This window comes from Quercus robur, chromosome 4 (genome assembly GCF_932294415.1).
Source record: "Quercus robur chromosome 4, dhQueRobu3.1, whole genome shotgun sequence".
Lineage (NCBI taxonomy): Eukaryota > Viridiplantae > Streptophyta > Magnoliopsida > Fagales > Fagaceae > Quercus > Quercus robur.
This window is the reverse complement of record NC_065537.1, coordinates 75,435,478-75,452,044: the sequence shown is the minus strand read 5'-3', so window position 1 is coordinate 75,452,044 and position 16,567 is coordinate 75,435,478. Positions and strand designations below refer to the sequence as shown.

Here is a 16,567-nt window from a genome sequence, read left to right as displayed (position 1 = left end):
CTTTTGATTTTATACATTGCTTGGAACCTGAGGACTTGATAACATCCTGGTTTGCATTAGTGGCCCAAAATTCAAGCGGTTGATATATTGAGTTTGGTACCCATTATATGTCATATGGACTTAGGATAAACATGAAGAATAGCCTAATTCTCCATATCGCATATTGGTTTCATAACTGTAGGACTTGGCTCTTGGACCATGGTGATTGTTTTAGGCAGTTATTTCTGTAGTGTGATGATATGTAACCCTTAATTTTGGTTAGGACTGGGAAAACTTGACCAGTTGGTAATTATGTGTAATGTGTATACAGAAACATATTCCACCTAAAGTTTACTTAGAAAAAATGAAAATGAAAAATGGTAACATATTGCATTCCTGACTAGTTTCTGATCTGATTTGTCTAGATAACTTGATTTGGTAGCTTGCATAGTTATGGAAGCGGAATGATTGATGCATACCCTGAAGTGGATTTTTTTGTGCCATTCTTGAATTTGTTTGAAAACCTGAGTCATGCATGAACATGAACATAAGCATGCTTGTAAATGTCATTGTTTAATTTCATTTTTCTGCAAATTTTTATATAATTGTAGGATTTTTCCATCCTGGACTAATGTTTGAAATTGTGTTTATTAGGCACTGCATTGGTTTCTTTCTCTTGTTGCCCATGCACAGTTATTTATCAGGAAATGTATATAGTTTATCTTGACACCTTTTTTTTTTTAAATTAATTTTTTATTTTTGAGAAGAATCTTGACACCAATTGTAAATCTGCCATATTCATTTTCTCTTTTCCGTTTCTTTTGGAATTTAAGGAACATGCAACTTGCTTAATTGTATTTGATTCTATGACAAACTGATGAAATAAATAAAAAAAGAAAACAGAAAGTTCAAGAGCATTGACATGTATCTCAATTTTAATCTTAACATTTAAATTTTAATAGGCTTAGTTCAACTTCATGTCTAATTGTATTTGTACAGTCATAGAGAGGGGAAGTGGAAATTAGAAGAAAAATCTCTTTACTTTTGAATAAATGTATCAAAGTGATAATTCACTTGATGGAATCTATCAAATAAATTTGTGCAATTAATATCATTTGCCTAGATTAATTTGTAGTGTCCTTGTTAACATCCAACTCGAAATTATCAAATTAATGGGCAGTTTAGGTGGTGGGTGCTGTAATCCGTCACAATTAACCGATTTGTGCACATTAATTTGTAGATCCATCATCCATCCTGCCCTATCCCACTAGTTTAAAACGTGGGTGCACAATGCTCATTGCAAATTGATCTCAAATTAGTGTGTTTATTACAAAACATTATAGATCAGGGTGGACATTGCAACTGATCATCGTTTAGGTTCGAGATCTACTAGTGACATCATAATTTCTAGCTACAAGTATCCCCTAATTTAATATTTATATGTTTTCTTTCATGTTTGTACTTGAGATTTTCTGTTTTTGTGACGAAATATCCTGATTATATATGCCATGCATGGATTTTAACATTCTCTTTTCCTATTCTTGTTCAGGAACTAAGATCGTGTAGCGGAAAGCATGGCCAAGCATCATCCAGATTTGATTTATGTGCCGGAAGCAGCCAGGAATTGCTATTGGACGACTTTGTGAAAAATGTGATGGAAAGTGTGTAATATGTGTTCCTACGTGCGCCCTTGCACACTTGTTCGAGTTTGTGATGAATGCAATTATGGATCCTTTCAAGGTCGCTGTGTTATTTGTGGAGGAGTGGGTATTTCTGATGCCTACTATTGCAAAGAGTGTACACAGCAGGAGAAAGATAGGGATGGATGTCCAAAAATTGTCAATTTAGGGAGTGCCAAAACAGATCTATTCTATGAACGTAAGAAATATGGTTTTAAGAAAAGATGATGAGAATTGGATGGACATATGTGTACTACTATTAAACTGCTTTTTATTTTCTCAGTTTGAGATGAAGAATCTTGATATGTCGGGATTATGAGCATAGTATAGACACATGTAGGCTTTTACATTGCTTTTATTATGCTTAAGCATTGCTGAAGACGGCAGATTGAAATGCTGGAGCTATTTTAAAGTATTGAGTTTGTTTTCGTAGATACTACTGAGTTTTCACTTGTTATTTACAAAAGCTTCTGTGAGGACTACTATGATTGTTTTCTGTTGTGTACATGAGCTGCCACATCTCAATTATTGACATCTTGATGTTGAAATTGGATTCTAGATCAGAGTGGGTAGATCTTATAGGAAGTTTAACTTTTATTTGAGAGGTTAGACTAACTTAACCCTTAATTTGATTCTCTTTTTGATATTATTTTGTCCATTATGTTTTGTGCATTAATCTCAAGTTAATGATTTGGTTTTATGTACTAGATTTAATGTCAAGTATCTTGGGGCAGTGGCCGTATATGGTGTGATCTTTGTGTGAGTGAAAATGCAAGTACTTCAGAAACTATTAGGATGTGTATCTCAGTTAATCAAGTTGCTGTAGTAGTAAATTCTTTTTGAAAGGAACTTGCGATGTTTAATGGTGTGGTTTTCCTAATCCATTACAATAGCTTGGAAGAGTAAGCTCCCTTAAGCTTGGTTGGGCTCATAATGGCTCCCTGATTGGGCAGGCCTAGGCCCCATATCCAGCACAAACGATAACATTTGATATTGCAATGCACTATCCTACGCTTGAAAATGTGCTTCATATGCACATGGATGTGGATGCTCCTTTGCCAGTAATTCGAGTACCTTGCCTAATGCTACCTCTTTCCGGACGAGAGCATTTCTTCCTTCTTCAATGCAGTGGACAAAAGCGGCTGTCTTAGATTTTGTTTGTGTAAAATAAAGTACCAAATACATAGAATCACACAAAATCACCCTCAACACATCAGGTACTTCATCAATGTGCTAAGTTTTTACAAAATGATATAGTAACATCTAAAAATAAATGACCACTGTACAATATGCAAATCATTTCCCCCCTTATTTTATTCCTCTCTCTCTCTCATCCACAAAAATCTTTTCGGCTAGCAATGGAGGAAATAGGACTCTGCATCATGCAAGGCTACGAGGTTCCAACAATGTGACTGGGGAGATTGTGGAGGTGGCGTTGTGGTGGGTGTGAGTTTGCAAATCAATTGGAAAGTTGGGTGTGAGTTTGCAAATTGATTAGGCTGTGATTGATGGGTTTTGTGGAAGGTTGTCAGGTCGAGAGTGGTGGCACTGGCCCTTTGCGTGGGTTGTTGAGTGTTTTTTTGGGTAGTTGTTGGGCTTTGTGGTGCAATGGCTGTGGTTGTTGGGTTTTGTGTGAAAATTTCTAGGTATTTGAGCGGTGGTTGGGTTTTTGTGAGGGTGGTTGCTATTGGGTTTGGTGTTTTTATTTTTATTATTTTTAATTTTAATGGATAGAAGTTGCTGACTTGCTGCTGGATTTTGGAATTGGGTAGGAAAAAAAATATTATTTTAATTAGCGGTATTGCAAAGGAAAAAAAAAAAAAAGAGATGTCGGATGTGTTTAAAAAGTTACCTATAAAAAAATGATTTGCTAAAAAGTGGGTAATTAAAATAAATAATGTAATTTTTGGTGCTGTAAAATAGATTTATTTATTTCTTTTGCACGTTGGGGATTAAAGTTAAACACACTTATCCATTGGTATTGAACAGAGAAAAAAAAGTCTCTCATGCAACCCAAACCTCAATACACTTTAATGGCCAATTTGGAGGGAGGAAGAGTAGAGTTCCAACTAGATTAAATTACAATGCAGCATTACAGTGAGCTACTCATTTGATGATGAGATTAAATAGCACACCATTGTTTAACTATTCAAACTAGATTAAATTACAAACTATGTTCTCCACTCCAACCTGACACACTAACCAAGTTCTCTTCTTGCACCGAACTTCTGAAATTATCTAAAGCCATGTCTATCCAAAGTCTGAAATGAGCACTTTGAGTTAAAACTGAGATCCTTTACCTTCCTACTGAATTTTATAGGACTTGGAAGGCCTTTTGATCTTGGAGATCTGCTAGAAACCACTAGTCTTGCCAATCCTACCACCACTTGGCACTTCAGTAGTAATAAAGGATATGAGTTTATTCTTATATGGTGAAGAGCTTTCAGAGCATGTATCAAAATTCATGGGCCTTATTTTTCACGAGCTCATTGATCTTGCCTTTTCCTTTGCAGATTCAGTTGCATTCATGTAAGTTGGAACAATAGGAGAGCTTGACAAAGAATTATGATCTCCCAATGAGCATGGTCTCCTATAATGAATTGATACTGTCGGAACAAATGTTGGAGAATTCAATCCTTCCAACTTACTCTGTCCCTCAACATTTCTTAGCTTAAGTTGCCTTCTTTCATAGAGTCCTCTCTTTGTCTTCGATTTGAAGTCAAAGCCGAGTCCAAATCTTCAAGTTCTTTACTTAAGGTAATTTGTGTATCTACCCATTGATCCAACCAATGCCTTCATCTTCCACTTACTAAGTTTTGATCCATATCTGCTGACTACTGAAAATATTTTCAGTTGAAAACATCAGTAGTTGAACCAAAATTTGAGAAATATATAATCATAAGATCATAAAGCAAAAGGACCTTACCAGATGGATAAACCACTACTCCTTTATCCGTTCTCTCTTAAGCATGGTCTCTTTCCTACTCATAAACAATGCAACTGACTCTTCCTTTGACAAAACACTGTCATCCCACCTTCTTTGATTCCTTGTGTCTATCTGAAAATCATAACATTTTGCCATCCAGAACTTAGAGACAAAGTAAGTTAAAATACTATAATGTAAAATGGTTAATTAGACAGGCAGAAGACTAATGTTCCTGAAAGAGATAAATGAGAAACAGGTTTTTATGGGAGTTGTGTTGTTCACAATAGAATAAGCCAGTTCTTGCAGCATCACATACCCTTGTTATCTTGTCTTTCCAATTCTGCAATTGCTCACTTCCATCATAATTCTAAGTGCCTTCCACCATTCCAAATATTCTTGCGCAGCCTTGTGACTGAATAATTACAGTGGACTGGAAGAACTTTAGGGTAGTTATAGTTTGGCATCATACAGCTCTGCCTCACAATTCCCTTCTAAGTCCACAAAGTTTTCCATGCCTGCAAAACTCTCACAAATACTTTCATAATTATACAATCTGTGAGAACTTAAAAAACAGGTCTAATTTGTGTTCCCCCCACCCCCCCTGCTATTATTAGAGTTAAAAGTAGACATAAATTTTCTGTCAATACCAAATTCCCGATATATGTATTCTTCTATCTGGCAGAACTATATCATATACATAGTTTCCAACACATGTCAATTACCGGAGAAAAAATAAAATTTGAGAAAGGAGATATGAGATAGAGAGACCTTCTTTAAACTCACAAGGTAACCCTGAAAGGCAGACTGAATTCTAGTGGCAGCAAATTCATGGATTTCTCTCAAACAGTGATGGTTGGACTGAGGGGCTTCACCTTGAACTCTAATGACTGAAAACTCTTCCACTTCATTTACACATTGATGGTTATATTGAGGGGTGAACTGGACAACCGCAACAGCAATTAGAGCAGTCGTAACAGGTGCTTCAGCAGCAGCAGTGGTGGCATGGGCCACAGCAAGAGCATGCTTGATCTGCTCTTCCCCAGCCTCACCAAGAGTTCTTTCATTTAATGATGACGGTGAAGTGAGTGAGGCTAATCTTTTGATCTTAAGCCCTCCAAAAATCCTAATAATTGTTCTAGCAGTGAGGAACAGAATCAAAGACCAAAACTGAACAGGTAAGCAAATTATTTTACCATTTCTTGTTTAGAGTTTCTCTCTCTTATAATGAACCTCTGCACTATGTTGAACCTGCTCTTCTTCTTAGCCATTGGAGAACCAATAAATTACATTGGTCTAAGAAGGTTCTGATTGATTCTGCAACTTCGCTGGTAGGGTGGTTTCTGGTAGTACATACATGCATCAGTTCAGAAAAAGAAGTTAAAAACCAATACCAATACAGAATACTATTGATTAGTACTTATCAAAAAGAATACTATTGATTAGTAATGGAGCAGATTAGTCAGTGAACTTGATGAAAATTGACTCGTAAACTTTTACTCCTTGTAAGATTTGAAATCTGGATTCTAAGAAGAATAAGGTAGAACCTCAAAGCCACTTTGCAAAAGCAATTGTCTAGTTTCTCAAATTGCCAAAAAATTAATGCTTTGGAAATTTTACATTAGTACATCTTTGTAGAATGTGAATGATATTTAATAATTTCTTACCAATCTGCAAAATCATCTATTAATGGTATTCAGCAAATCAAACAAGATTCACCACATCAAGAAATTTATTTTCTCTTCGACATGGATGCTAAGTCAGAGTGAAAGCCTTAAATTCTGGTCAAGAAGAGGACTAGTCTGCATAAAAGAGGAAGCTGTAGAATTGGCATGCTAACAAGCATTAGTGAGGATTTTCCTAGGATTTGATCAACCCAGCGTTTAGAAAATCACTAATGCCACTTAGCAATGTCTTCCTAACTGCTCAAATCCTTCGAACTAGGTGTTTTGCATTGCACAATAATGGTTGCAATCCTCAGAGTGACTAGTAGGTACAACTGCAGCTACCACACCTTTAATAAGTGCATGGATTGAGCTTTCACGAATTGTCTGAGAAAGTACTACGGATTTACTTTTAGCCAACCAACTTTAACAGTGTATCACAATTTGGTTCCTCATTTGATCTTTGCAAACAAAGCTTGCACCTAGCAAGCAACTCTTCCTTTTGTAGTAACTTCTACTAAGATCCAAAATTTGGTTCCCTATTTGATTTTAAATTCAACAAATCGTTTCCAATTGTAGATAGGGGGTTTAAAGCTACATTTAGGGAATGATTCCCAGTCATTGCTTTGTGACAGATCATGACCACATGCCTGCCGTAATTAAGAGCTTGAGAAACATCGGCAGCCTTTCCTTCGAGCATGGCTCTATAAAACTGCATTCCAAATAGCCCAAAGAGTGGCTGCAATTACAACAATAATAGAATAAGAAAAATCAGTATCCAAAGAGCATCTCTCCACCCAAATAGGAGCCAATTAGTACCATAAAATGAGCTCCAGGGGGAGCACTTTAGGATAGATTTCTAACCAGTTAAAAAAATATATATTGCAGAGAATATGAATCAATAATGCATGCAATATAAGAAGTTAAAATGAAATAACTATTGCTATTCATTTATTTAATAATAAAAATTTTAACATTTAAATGAAGTTCTGATATTTATAAAATACCTGCCATCTGCAGCAAAGGTGAAATGAGAAACAAATTTTTTTTATGGGAGTTGTGTTGTTCACAATAGAATACCAGTTCTTGCTGCATTACATACCCTTGTCATCTTGTCTTTCCAATTCTGCGATTGTTCACTTCCAACATAATTCCAAGTGCCTTCCACCATTCCAAATATTCTTGTGCAGCCTTGTGACTGAATAATTACAATGGACTGCAAGAGCTTTAGGGTAGTTATGGTTTGGCATCTTACAGCTCTGCCTCATAATTCCTTTTCCCCGCAAAGCTTTCCTTGCCTGCAAAACTCTCCCACATATTTTCATCAAAATTATACAATCTGTGAGAACTTTAAAAAAATAGGTCTAATTTGTGTGTGTGTGTGTGTGTGTTTTTTCCTGCTATAATTAGAGTTAAAAGTTGACATAAGTTTGCTGTCAGTACCAAATTCTGATATATGTTTTCTTCTAACAAGTAGAACAATATCATATACATAGTTTCCATCACGTATCAATTAGTGGATAATAAATAAAATTTGAGGAAGGAGATATGAGATAGAGAGACCTACTTTAAACACAAAAGGTAACCCCAAAAGGCAGACTGAATTCTAATGGCAGCAAATTCATGGATTCTCTCACATATTGATAGTTGGACTGAGGGGCTTCACCTTGAACTCTAATGACTGAACCTTCCACTTCATTTACACATTGATGGTTATATTGAGGGGTGCTGGCGAACCAGACAATCTCAGCAGCAACTAGAGCAGTTGTAACAGCTGCTTCAGCAGCAGCAATGGTGGCATGGGCCACAGCAAGAGCATGCTTGATCTGCTCTTCCTCAGCCTCACCTAGATTTCTTTCATTTAATGATGATGGTGCAGTGAGCGAGGCTAACCTTTTGATCTTGAGCCCTCCAAAAATCCATTTCCTTCTCCTATCCTGATAATTGTTCTAGCAGTGAGGAACAGAATCAAAGACCAAAACTGCACAAATAAGCAAATTACTTTACCATTTCTTGTTTTGAGTTTGTCTCTATTATAAAGAACCTCTTCACTATGTTGAACCAGCTCTTCTTCTTTAGTCATTGGAGAACCAATAAATTACATTGGTCTAAGAAGGTTCTGATTGATTCTGCAACTTTGCTGGTAGGGTGGTTTCTGGTACTACATACATGCATCAGTTCAGAAAAAGAAGTTAAAAGACCAATACCAATACAGAATACTATTGATTAGTAATGGAGCAGATTAGCCAGTGAACTAAATAACAATTGACTTGTAAACTTTTACTCCATGTATAAGAATTGAAAACCGGATGCTAAGAAGAATAAGTTAGAGCCTCAAAACCATTTTGCAGAAGCAATTGTCTAGTTTCTCAAATTGCCAAGAAATTATTACTTTGGAAATAGTACATTAGTACATCTTTGTAGAATGTGAATAAAATTAAAGAATTTCTTACCAATCTGCAATATCATCTATTAGTGGTATTCAGCAAATCAAACAAGATTCACCACATCAAGAAATTCATTTTCTCTTTAACATGGATGCTAAGTCAGAGAGAAAGCCTTAAATTCTGGTCAAGAAGAGGACCAGGCTGCATAAAAGAGGAAGCTGTAGAATTGGCCAGCTAACAAGCATTAGTGAGGATTTGCCTGGGATTTGATCAACCCAGAGTTTAGAAAATCATGAACGCTGCTCAGCAATGTCTTCCTTAACTGCTTAATCTCCGAACTTGGTGTTTTTCATTGCACAACAAAGGCTGCAAACCTCAGAGCTACTAGTAGGTACAACTGCAGCTACCACACCTTTAATAAGTGCATGGGTTGAGCTTTCATGAATTATCTGAGAAAGTACTATGGATTTCTTTTTAGCCAACCAACTATAACAGTGTACCACAATTTGGTTCCTCATTTGATCTTTGCAAACAAAGCTTGCACCTGGCGAGCAACTCTCCCTTTTTGTACTAACTTCTACTAAGATCTGAAATTTGGTTCCCAATTTGATCTTAGTTTCAACAAATCATTTGCAATTATAGATAGGAGGTTTAAAGCAACATTTAGGGAATGAGTCCCAGCCATTGCTTCTTGACAGATCATGATCTTGTGCTTGCAGTAATTAAGAGCTTGAGTAGCATCAATAGTCTTCCCTTGAGTAGCAGTAATTAAGAGCTTGGCTTTATAATACTGCATTTCCAAATAGCCCAAAGAGTGGCTGCTATTACAACAATAATAGAATAAGAAAGATCAGTATCCAAAGAGCATCTCTCCATCCAAATAGGAGCCAATTAGTATCGTAAAATGACCTCCCAGGGGAGCACTTTAGGACATATTTCTAAACAGTTAAAAAAATGAATTGCAGAGAATAAGAATCAATAATGCATGCAATATAAGAAGTTAAAAAGAAATAAATATTGCTTTTCATTTATTTAATAATAAATTTTTTACATTTAAATGAAATTTTGATATTTATGAAATACCTGCCATCTGCAGCGCAGGTGACAATGCTTTGATCAATCTATGCAAGGCACAATATTTGTTTTGAAATGACATTTTGTGCACATCTGCTGATCATCATGTCGCAGAACACAATATGTAGCCTGCAATCATCAAATCACAGCTGATAGCCAACCCAATAACTCAAATAAATTATTATGTATAAGAGGTATTAATGAGGTGAAATTTCAAACACGATACAATACCTCTTTTAGGCATTTTATCATACAGCTGCGTGTCCGAGCATATATGGTTTGCATAATTTAACTATAAGAGATATTGATGAGGTAAAAAAATTGAACATATGGTAACCAAAATTTAACATACCTCCACGTTTTGAAATTCCAATAGAAGGTTTGTTAGTTCCGAAGCTAGTCTCTGTTGCAACAATGCAAGAATTAGCTTGGATTAGGTTTTGAATTATTGAAATCGTATTGTATTTTAAATACAAACATAGAGTATTTTCTTGTATTCAGCTTTGGACATGTAAATACGTAATGAACAATGTTATGAAACCAATTAAATATATAAACTTTTTTCCTCTCTGTTTGTTGCTGCTCCTCCTTCTCTAATGAAGTGGTCAAGATCAACATAAGTTATGGAATAGTCTAGATTATTTATATCATACTAATATTTGGTGGGTACACCTTTTTAAGGAAACAATGATATTAATGGACTTAAAGTTATAAAATACCTACCATTTGCAGCAAAGGTGACAATGCCTTGATCAATCTATGCAAGGCATGACAAATGTTTAAAACGACATTCTGCACAAGCATAGTACTAAAAGGGCATCCGGCCATTCTTTGCACATTTATTGATAACCTGCAATCATCAAATCATAGTTGATAGCCAAGCTAATAATTTAAAAAAATTACAAAGTATATGAGATATTGATGAGGTAGTAAAAAAATTTCAAACACGATACAATATCTCTTTTAGGCATTTTATAGAATAGCTGCCTGCCCGAGCATAAAGTGTTCACATAATTCAAATAAATTACAAACTACTTGACTCTAAAATTTCAGAGTGCCAGAAGTTCAATTGTTAAAAGAGGAAAATAATTAAATTTAACTTACCTCCATGTTTTGAAATTCCAATATAACGTTTAGCGGTTTAGAAGCTAGTATCTGCTACAACACTGCAAGAATTAGCCTGGGTTAGGGTTTGAATTATTAAAATTGTATTGTTCATATACAAACATAGAGGATTTTGTTGTATTCTGCTTTTGATGTCAACAATGTAATGAGAAATATTATGAAACCAAATAATGTTGTACCTGGAAGGAAGGAGTAACTATTACGAGTAAATATTGCTCTTTGTTTTACAATTTTTTTATTGCTGCTCCTCCTCCAACGCATAGGCAGGCCTTCCATCAATCAGAACGCAAGGGACGTTGGCTATCTTGGACCACTCTCGCCCGCCTTTCTTGCAGTGTTGTTTCAGCAATGGACACTCGACAATATAAAGTTGCAGAAGCGAGGGAGGTAGGCCCTTCTCTGGGAGGGATGCGAGTTTAGGGCAATAACTGATGTACAATTTTTCAAGAGCAGATAGAATTACTATATTTGGAATGCGCCAAATCGTTAGCCGGGTAAGAGAGGAAGGAAGCGTCATCGTCAGCTTCCCATCTTGCTCATCTGGAAACGACTGCCAATCTGGAATTCCATCATAAATACAGAGTGATGTAAGAGAGGTTAGTCTGTGCAATCCCCACACAGTTACTTGCTTACAGATATTCTCCCCGCCAAATGAGAGTGATGTTAGACTGGTGGGGTAACCCTCTTCTGGAAAGTATATGACGCTTGGACAATTGCCGATACAAAGAGAATTGAGGTTCGGCATGCAGTTGGGCCAGACCTCCGACTTCTCACAGTAGTAGATCGAAAGCTCTCTCAAGCTAGTGGGGAGTAACCGGTAAGGATTTCAAATTTGCACAACTGTCGATATGAAGATATTCAAGAGACGCATTGTTGGGTAAGTTGTTCGCTATTGACTCCATCTTTGGACAGCTCAGTACATAAAGGTATTTAAGAGCTGTAGGTAACTCGTTTTTTGATGAAAAGGATGTGAGCTCTATGCATGATGAAATCCGAAGGCGTTTAAGCGTGGTAGGTAGGTCGCCACTTGATGATAAGCATTTTAGAGATGGACAGCCCCCAATAACCAAGTCCTCAAGAAGAGAAGAAGAATTAGAAGAAGCCTCTCCCTCAATTACCAAAAACTGCAAATTCTCACAATCTCTTATATCTAGCGTTTTCAAATTTTGAGGCAACTGACCTCTTGAAATCAACTTCAAAGAATTACATCTCGAAATGCTTGCCTTTTCCAAACATGTACAATTAGAGATTGACAAGGATTTCAAACCACTACAACACACAATATTTAGTGTCCTTAAAGTAGATGTCAAGCTGATGTTGACAAGGCTTGAGCAATCTCTTATATCCAGCGTTATAAGGGATATGAATTCATCCTGCCACAAAGATGTTAGCTCCTTACAATTATCTATCTTTAGATTTTCTACCTTAGCTAACCCATGCATGAACTCCTCCGTCAAGCTTTTCACATATGGAATAGAAAGAATAGTTGACTTTGGAAAGCATAACTTATCTGTACTTCGGCTCACCACCCTTTTACATCCCTTAATTTCTAATGCATGAAGCTTTGGGAAGTTTGGAATTGAAACGTCCAATTGCTCACATTTATAAACAGAAAATTTTTCCAATAATGGAACACGGTGAGGCAATTTTCCTTGCAATTTAGGGCATTGATAAATAGAAAGCTCACGCAAGCAAGGGAATTCTTCATACTCAACTTTGCATGGAATCCAATCTTTCCATTCTTGCATATCCTTAAAGCAAAGTGACTGTAAGGATTGAAAAGGTTTTGGGTAATCTTCCCCATAAAACTCAAGACCAACAGTTTGCACTGCAGACAATCCTCCAAGGACAAGGTCTCTCAACAATGGTAATTGTCCAATTGCAGGTAAAGATGTACATTTTCTGCACCTCTCAATCCTTAGGAGCACCATTTTAGAAAATGATGGATGTCCAAACCAAGTTGGGAATTTTGCACCAACATAGCCATCAATTGAAATTTCTTTCACCGTTGTTGAAGGTTGTAGCATGTCAAGAATATCTAGACTAGCTCTTTGATCAAGCTCGAACTCCTATTTCATCACTAATACATTTAAATTCTTCTTACCAAGTAAGTTGGCCCTTCTTGCATCCTCGACATCAAGCACATTCTCCAAGTGTGAAATGCAAAGTGTTCCCTTAAGAGACTCCAAGTTCATCAAGTCCCCTATCTTCGATGCAGTATCTTTCCCCACAACAAAATTAGACAATGTTTGTAGGTTTTTTAATTCTTTTATTCCCACTGGCATCTCTTTGATTAAATAGGCCCCTTCAATATCAAGATGCCGAAGATTGACTAGATTCCCAATTTTCTCCGGTAACTTTGTGAGTCTCTCACAATATTTCAATATCAATGTTTGCAAATTGTATAAAGAACTTGTTGATTCTGGTAAACTTCTAATCAAAGTTTGAGAAAGATTGAGGTATCTTAGATGTTTCAAATCACCGATTGAACTTGGTAACTCAAAAATTTGATATCCAGATAAAGATAATACCCTTAAACATCTAAACTGTGGCAACAGACAACTAAAAACGTAATTTGTTAAGAAGCTCCAGTATTTTGTTGGTAGTGGTAGGAAGGTCCGTAAACGCATATCTTTTGTCAAGCCTTTAAATTTTGTGATGCCATCATATTCACAATGAGCGTAGGAGAAATGACGTACCTTTGTAGAAATCTTGCCACCTGATTTATCTTCCAACCAATAGCACAACTGTCCCGCTGCCCATCGAGCTAAATCATTGATTAAGTCGTGCATGACAAAGAGTGATTTATTCCTACTTGATTGTTGAAAAAGTGATCGCTCATATAAATCACGAAAATACTCAACACCAAGATCTTCCATCGGCTTATGCTTTTCTGATTCTTGAACCAAACCTTCCGCCATCCATAACAAGACTAGTTCTTGTTCCTCAAATTCATAATCTTTTGGGAATAGTGAACAATAGGCAAAACATCTCTTTAAATGTGAAGGGAGATATAGATAGCTCAATCTAAGGGTTGGTAGAACATCACTATTTTCTTCTGACATATCCCATATCTTGTTATTGAGCACATTTTTCCACTCATCACAATGTATAGTACGTAATAGGCCTCCAAGAGCTTTTGCTGCCAAAGGCAATCCTTGACACCTTTCCAAAATTTTAGGACCAAATTCTTGAAGTCCTGGATATTCACTAAAATTTGTTGTCTCCAATGTGTTTTGGAAAAATACAATTAAGCAAGCATCATCTGACAACTTGTTCAACTTGTAAGCTTGAGTATTGCCCATTGTTGATGAAACACGATAACTCCGAGTTGTAATGATAATCTTACTCCCTGGAGCCCCAAATTCAAACGGACAACGCAGTCTAGTCCAATCATTAAAGTTTTCATTCCATACATCATCCAAAACGAGCAAGAACTTTTGGTTTGATAATTTGTCCTTCAATTTGCGTTGTAGTAAATCTAAATTATTATCGTTGCAGGATTCAAAAGTGACAGATTGTAGAATTTCTCTTGTCACCTTTACAATATCAAAATCTTCAGAAACACAACCCCATGCTTTCACATCAAAATAATTGCTCACCTCATCATCATTGTAAACTAGTTGGGCAAGAGTTGTTCGTTTTCGTAGGCATAGGCGATGACGCCATGCCCAATATGTAAGTTTGGTGGTACCAATTTTTCTTTCTCAAATAAGATAATTGCTCCTCACCTCGGTCACGCATGCGAGAGAGCTAGTGGACCAAAAAAAAAACACTATTTTTATATTTTTTTGCTAATCAAAACACTATTTTTATATTATTTTATTACTTATCTACTTTATAATCCCATTAGTTTGAGAGAAAGATTACACCTCACTACTCTCCTCAACAACCATATATCATATGATATGTGGCTGTTATTTGGTGAAAAGACTTTTTCCACCAAAAATAGATATTTTCATATAGGCTAAAATACTAAATTCATCTTCTAAATTTCACAATTTTTTATTTTAGTTCTATAAGTTTAGATTTTGTTAAGTTTTATTTAATTTCCAATTAAGTTCTCCGTTAATGTGCCTTAGTTTATGCCGTTTTACTTCTTCTTCTTTTTTTTTTCTACTTTTTTTTTTTTTTATAAGTTTTTACTTACTACTTAATTTTAGAAAAGATGTTAATTAAAAAAAAAAAAGAAAAAAAAAAAAAGAATGAGAAACCCAAACGCTACGGCACCTTGCCAAACGACGAGGCCTCCATCGAGTGCTCGACAACGTTAATACCAAGTATGGGAATCACAGAAGGTTCAGCATTACTCGATTCACCACTCAACAACAACTTGACAATAGCCTTTTTATCTTCTACTCTGCCATGAGTATGACCTTCATTCACCAAAGAAGTCGTGGGCACCCTTGGTCTTGTTGCTCCAGTCCTTCCCCGGCCTGTATTTTCTCTCAATTCCAGATCATTCTTCTGTGTCACAATTTCTTGCAACCTTGTATTGATTTCATTAATCTTGGACCGCATATTGGCATCAAACATGATAGAACTTGGATTCAAACCCACACAACAAGCAGGGATGAACTTTCGTACCTTACTTGTGCTGGGTTCTTCTGCATTCAACTTACGTCGCAAAGCTTCAGTAGCAAACTCGTCCAAGATGTCGTCCACATCATAAGCCAAGTCTTCCAGCTCATCCAGCCAGATCTTCACCAACTTGCTTGTCATCTGCTTATCCTCTGCATCATCCAGAACTGCACGGATTTTCAGCAACGTTGTCTTCCACTTCTTGAGGTCAGCATGAACTTGCTCTTGCTTAAAGATCATCAACAAATCAGAGGAGCTTAACTTGTCAAACAGCACCTCAAAGAAAACTGATAGAGCAGCCTCTACAATTACTGACATGATTTGCTTGTGGGAAAGAAGGAAATAGAGGAAATGAAATGAAGTAACCAAAGGGACAATCCTCAGAAAATTGGGTTAGGAGTGAAGAGATTAACTTTGTTATGTGAAAGTTCAAGAACTCTGGTATGGTTACATAAAGAGTAAAGGGCGTCAACCTTGACTGCTTTATTGATAGGAAGGAATCAAACACATAAAGGAAGATAAAGCAGACCACGCCAAAAATGAGGATGATTGCATTATTGGTAGCTTTATTAAGTGCTCAACACTTATGGAATCAGCTTTATATGTTGGTAGCATATTCTGAAAGATGCTTTGGGCCCAACTCCCACTGGTCCGGTCCACCAAGTGGGTCTCCTTCTACAAAGTTTGGGCCTCCTTTGTTTTCTTTTTGTTGCAGAGGGTTTGAGGTGTCAATGTTAGAAGGGTTTTGTTGGGGTGTTTGTGTGTACTGAAGAATCAATTAGTTCTATCTCCAGCACAATTCTGAAGAGGCTTACTTTGTTCTACTGCTTTATTAGTATTCACAAATAGTATTAGTGCTCAAGACTTTTGAAATGCAACCATGATTAATGCCACCTTTTGGAATCAGATAAACTGATAAAGTGATTAAGTTGATTAATATGTTGGTAGGAAGTTCTTGTAAAAAAATAGTGTGTAATACATAAACTTAGTGTATTATTGATAAATTTGATATGTGTTAATTCCATCACTAGCTTCGTTTATATATACACAAGGAAGCATCACTAAAAATAGCTAAACAAGACTAACCAACTAGTTTGATATAATTCTAAAATATTTAATTAGGTTTGTTAGATTAAATGATTGAATTCACCATTT

General features: G+C 36.2%; 2 protein-coding genes and 1 pseudogene across 35 annotated transcripts in view; 1 reads left to right on the top strand and 2 right to left on the bottom strand.

Annotated features, from left to right (window-relative positions):
• Positions 1-16,567, bottom strand: part of LOC126724227 (putative disease resistance RPP13-like protein 1) — a 248,182-nt gene that overhangs the window by 76,879 nt on the left and 154,736 nt on the right. For 8 of the 34 annotated variants that reach the window (XM_050428683.1, XM_050428703.1, XM_050428690.1 and 5 more), the window contains exons 11-13: positions 6,249-6,984; positions 5,778-5,924; positions 5,457-5,707 (exon numbers count right to left, since the gene is read on the bottom strand). The gene's annotated coding sequence lies outside the window, so the exon portion shown is untranslated. Of the gene's footprint in view, positions 1-3,610; positions 4,496-4,584; positions 4,717-4,900; positions 5,100-5,352; positions 5,708-5,777; positions 5,925-6,248; positions 6,985-7,347; positions 7,544-7,911; positions 8,183-8,252; positions 8,407-16,567 lie in introns of those variants that run through there. The other 26 variants (XM_050428685.1, XM_050428705.1, XM_050428675.1 and 23 more) reach the window with 18 other exon arrangements.
• The window catches only part of LOC126724225 (putative disease resistance RPP13-like protein 1), a 285,952-nt gene that overhangs the window by 194,325 nt on the left and 75,060 nt on the right, over positions 1-16,567 (bottom strand). Inside the window, exon 3 of the mRNA XM_050428669.1 lies at positions 11,428-11,567. Within this exon, the coding sequence (XP_050284626.1) occupies positions 11,428-11,567 (140 nt within the window). The remainder of the gene's footprint in view (positions 1-11,427; positions 11,568-16,567) is intronic.
• Positions 1,539-2,140, top strand: LOC126724249 (PHD finger-like domain-containing protein 5A; annotated as a pseudogene).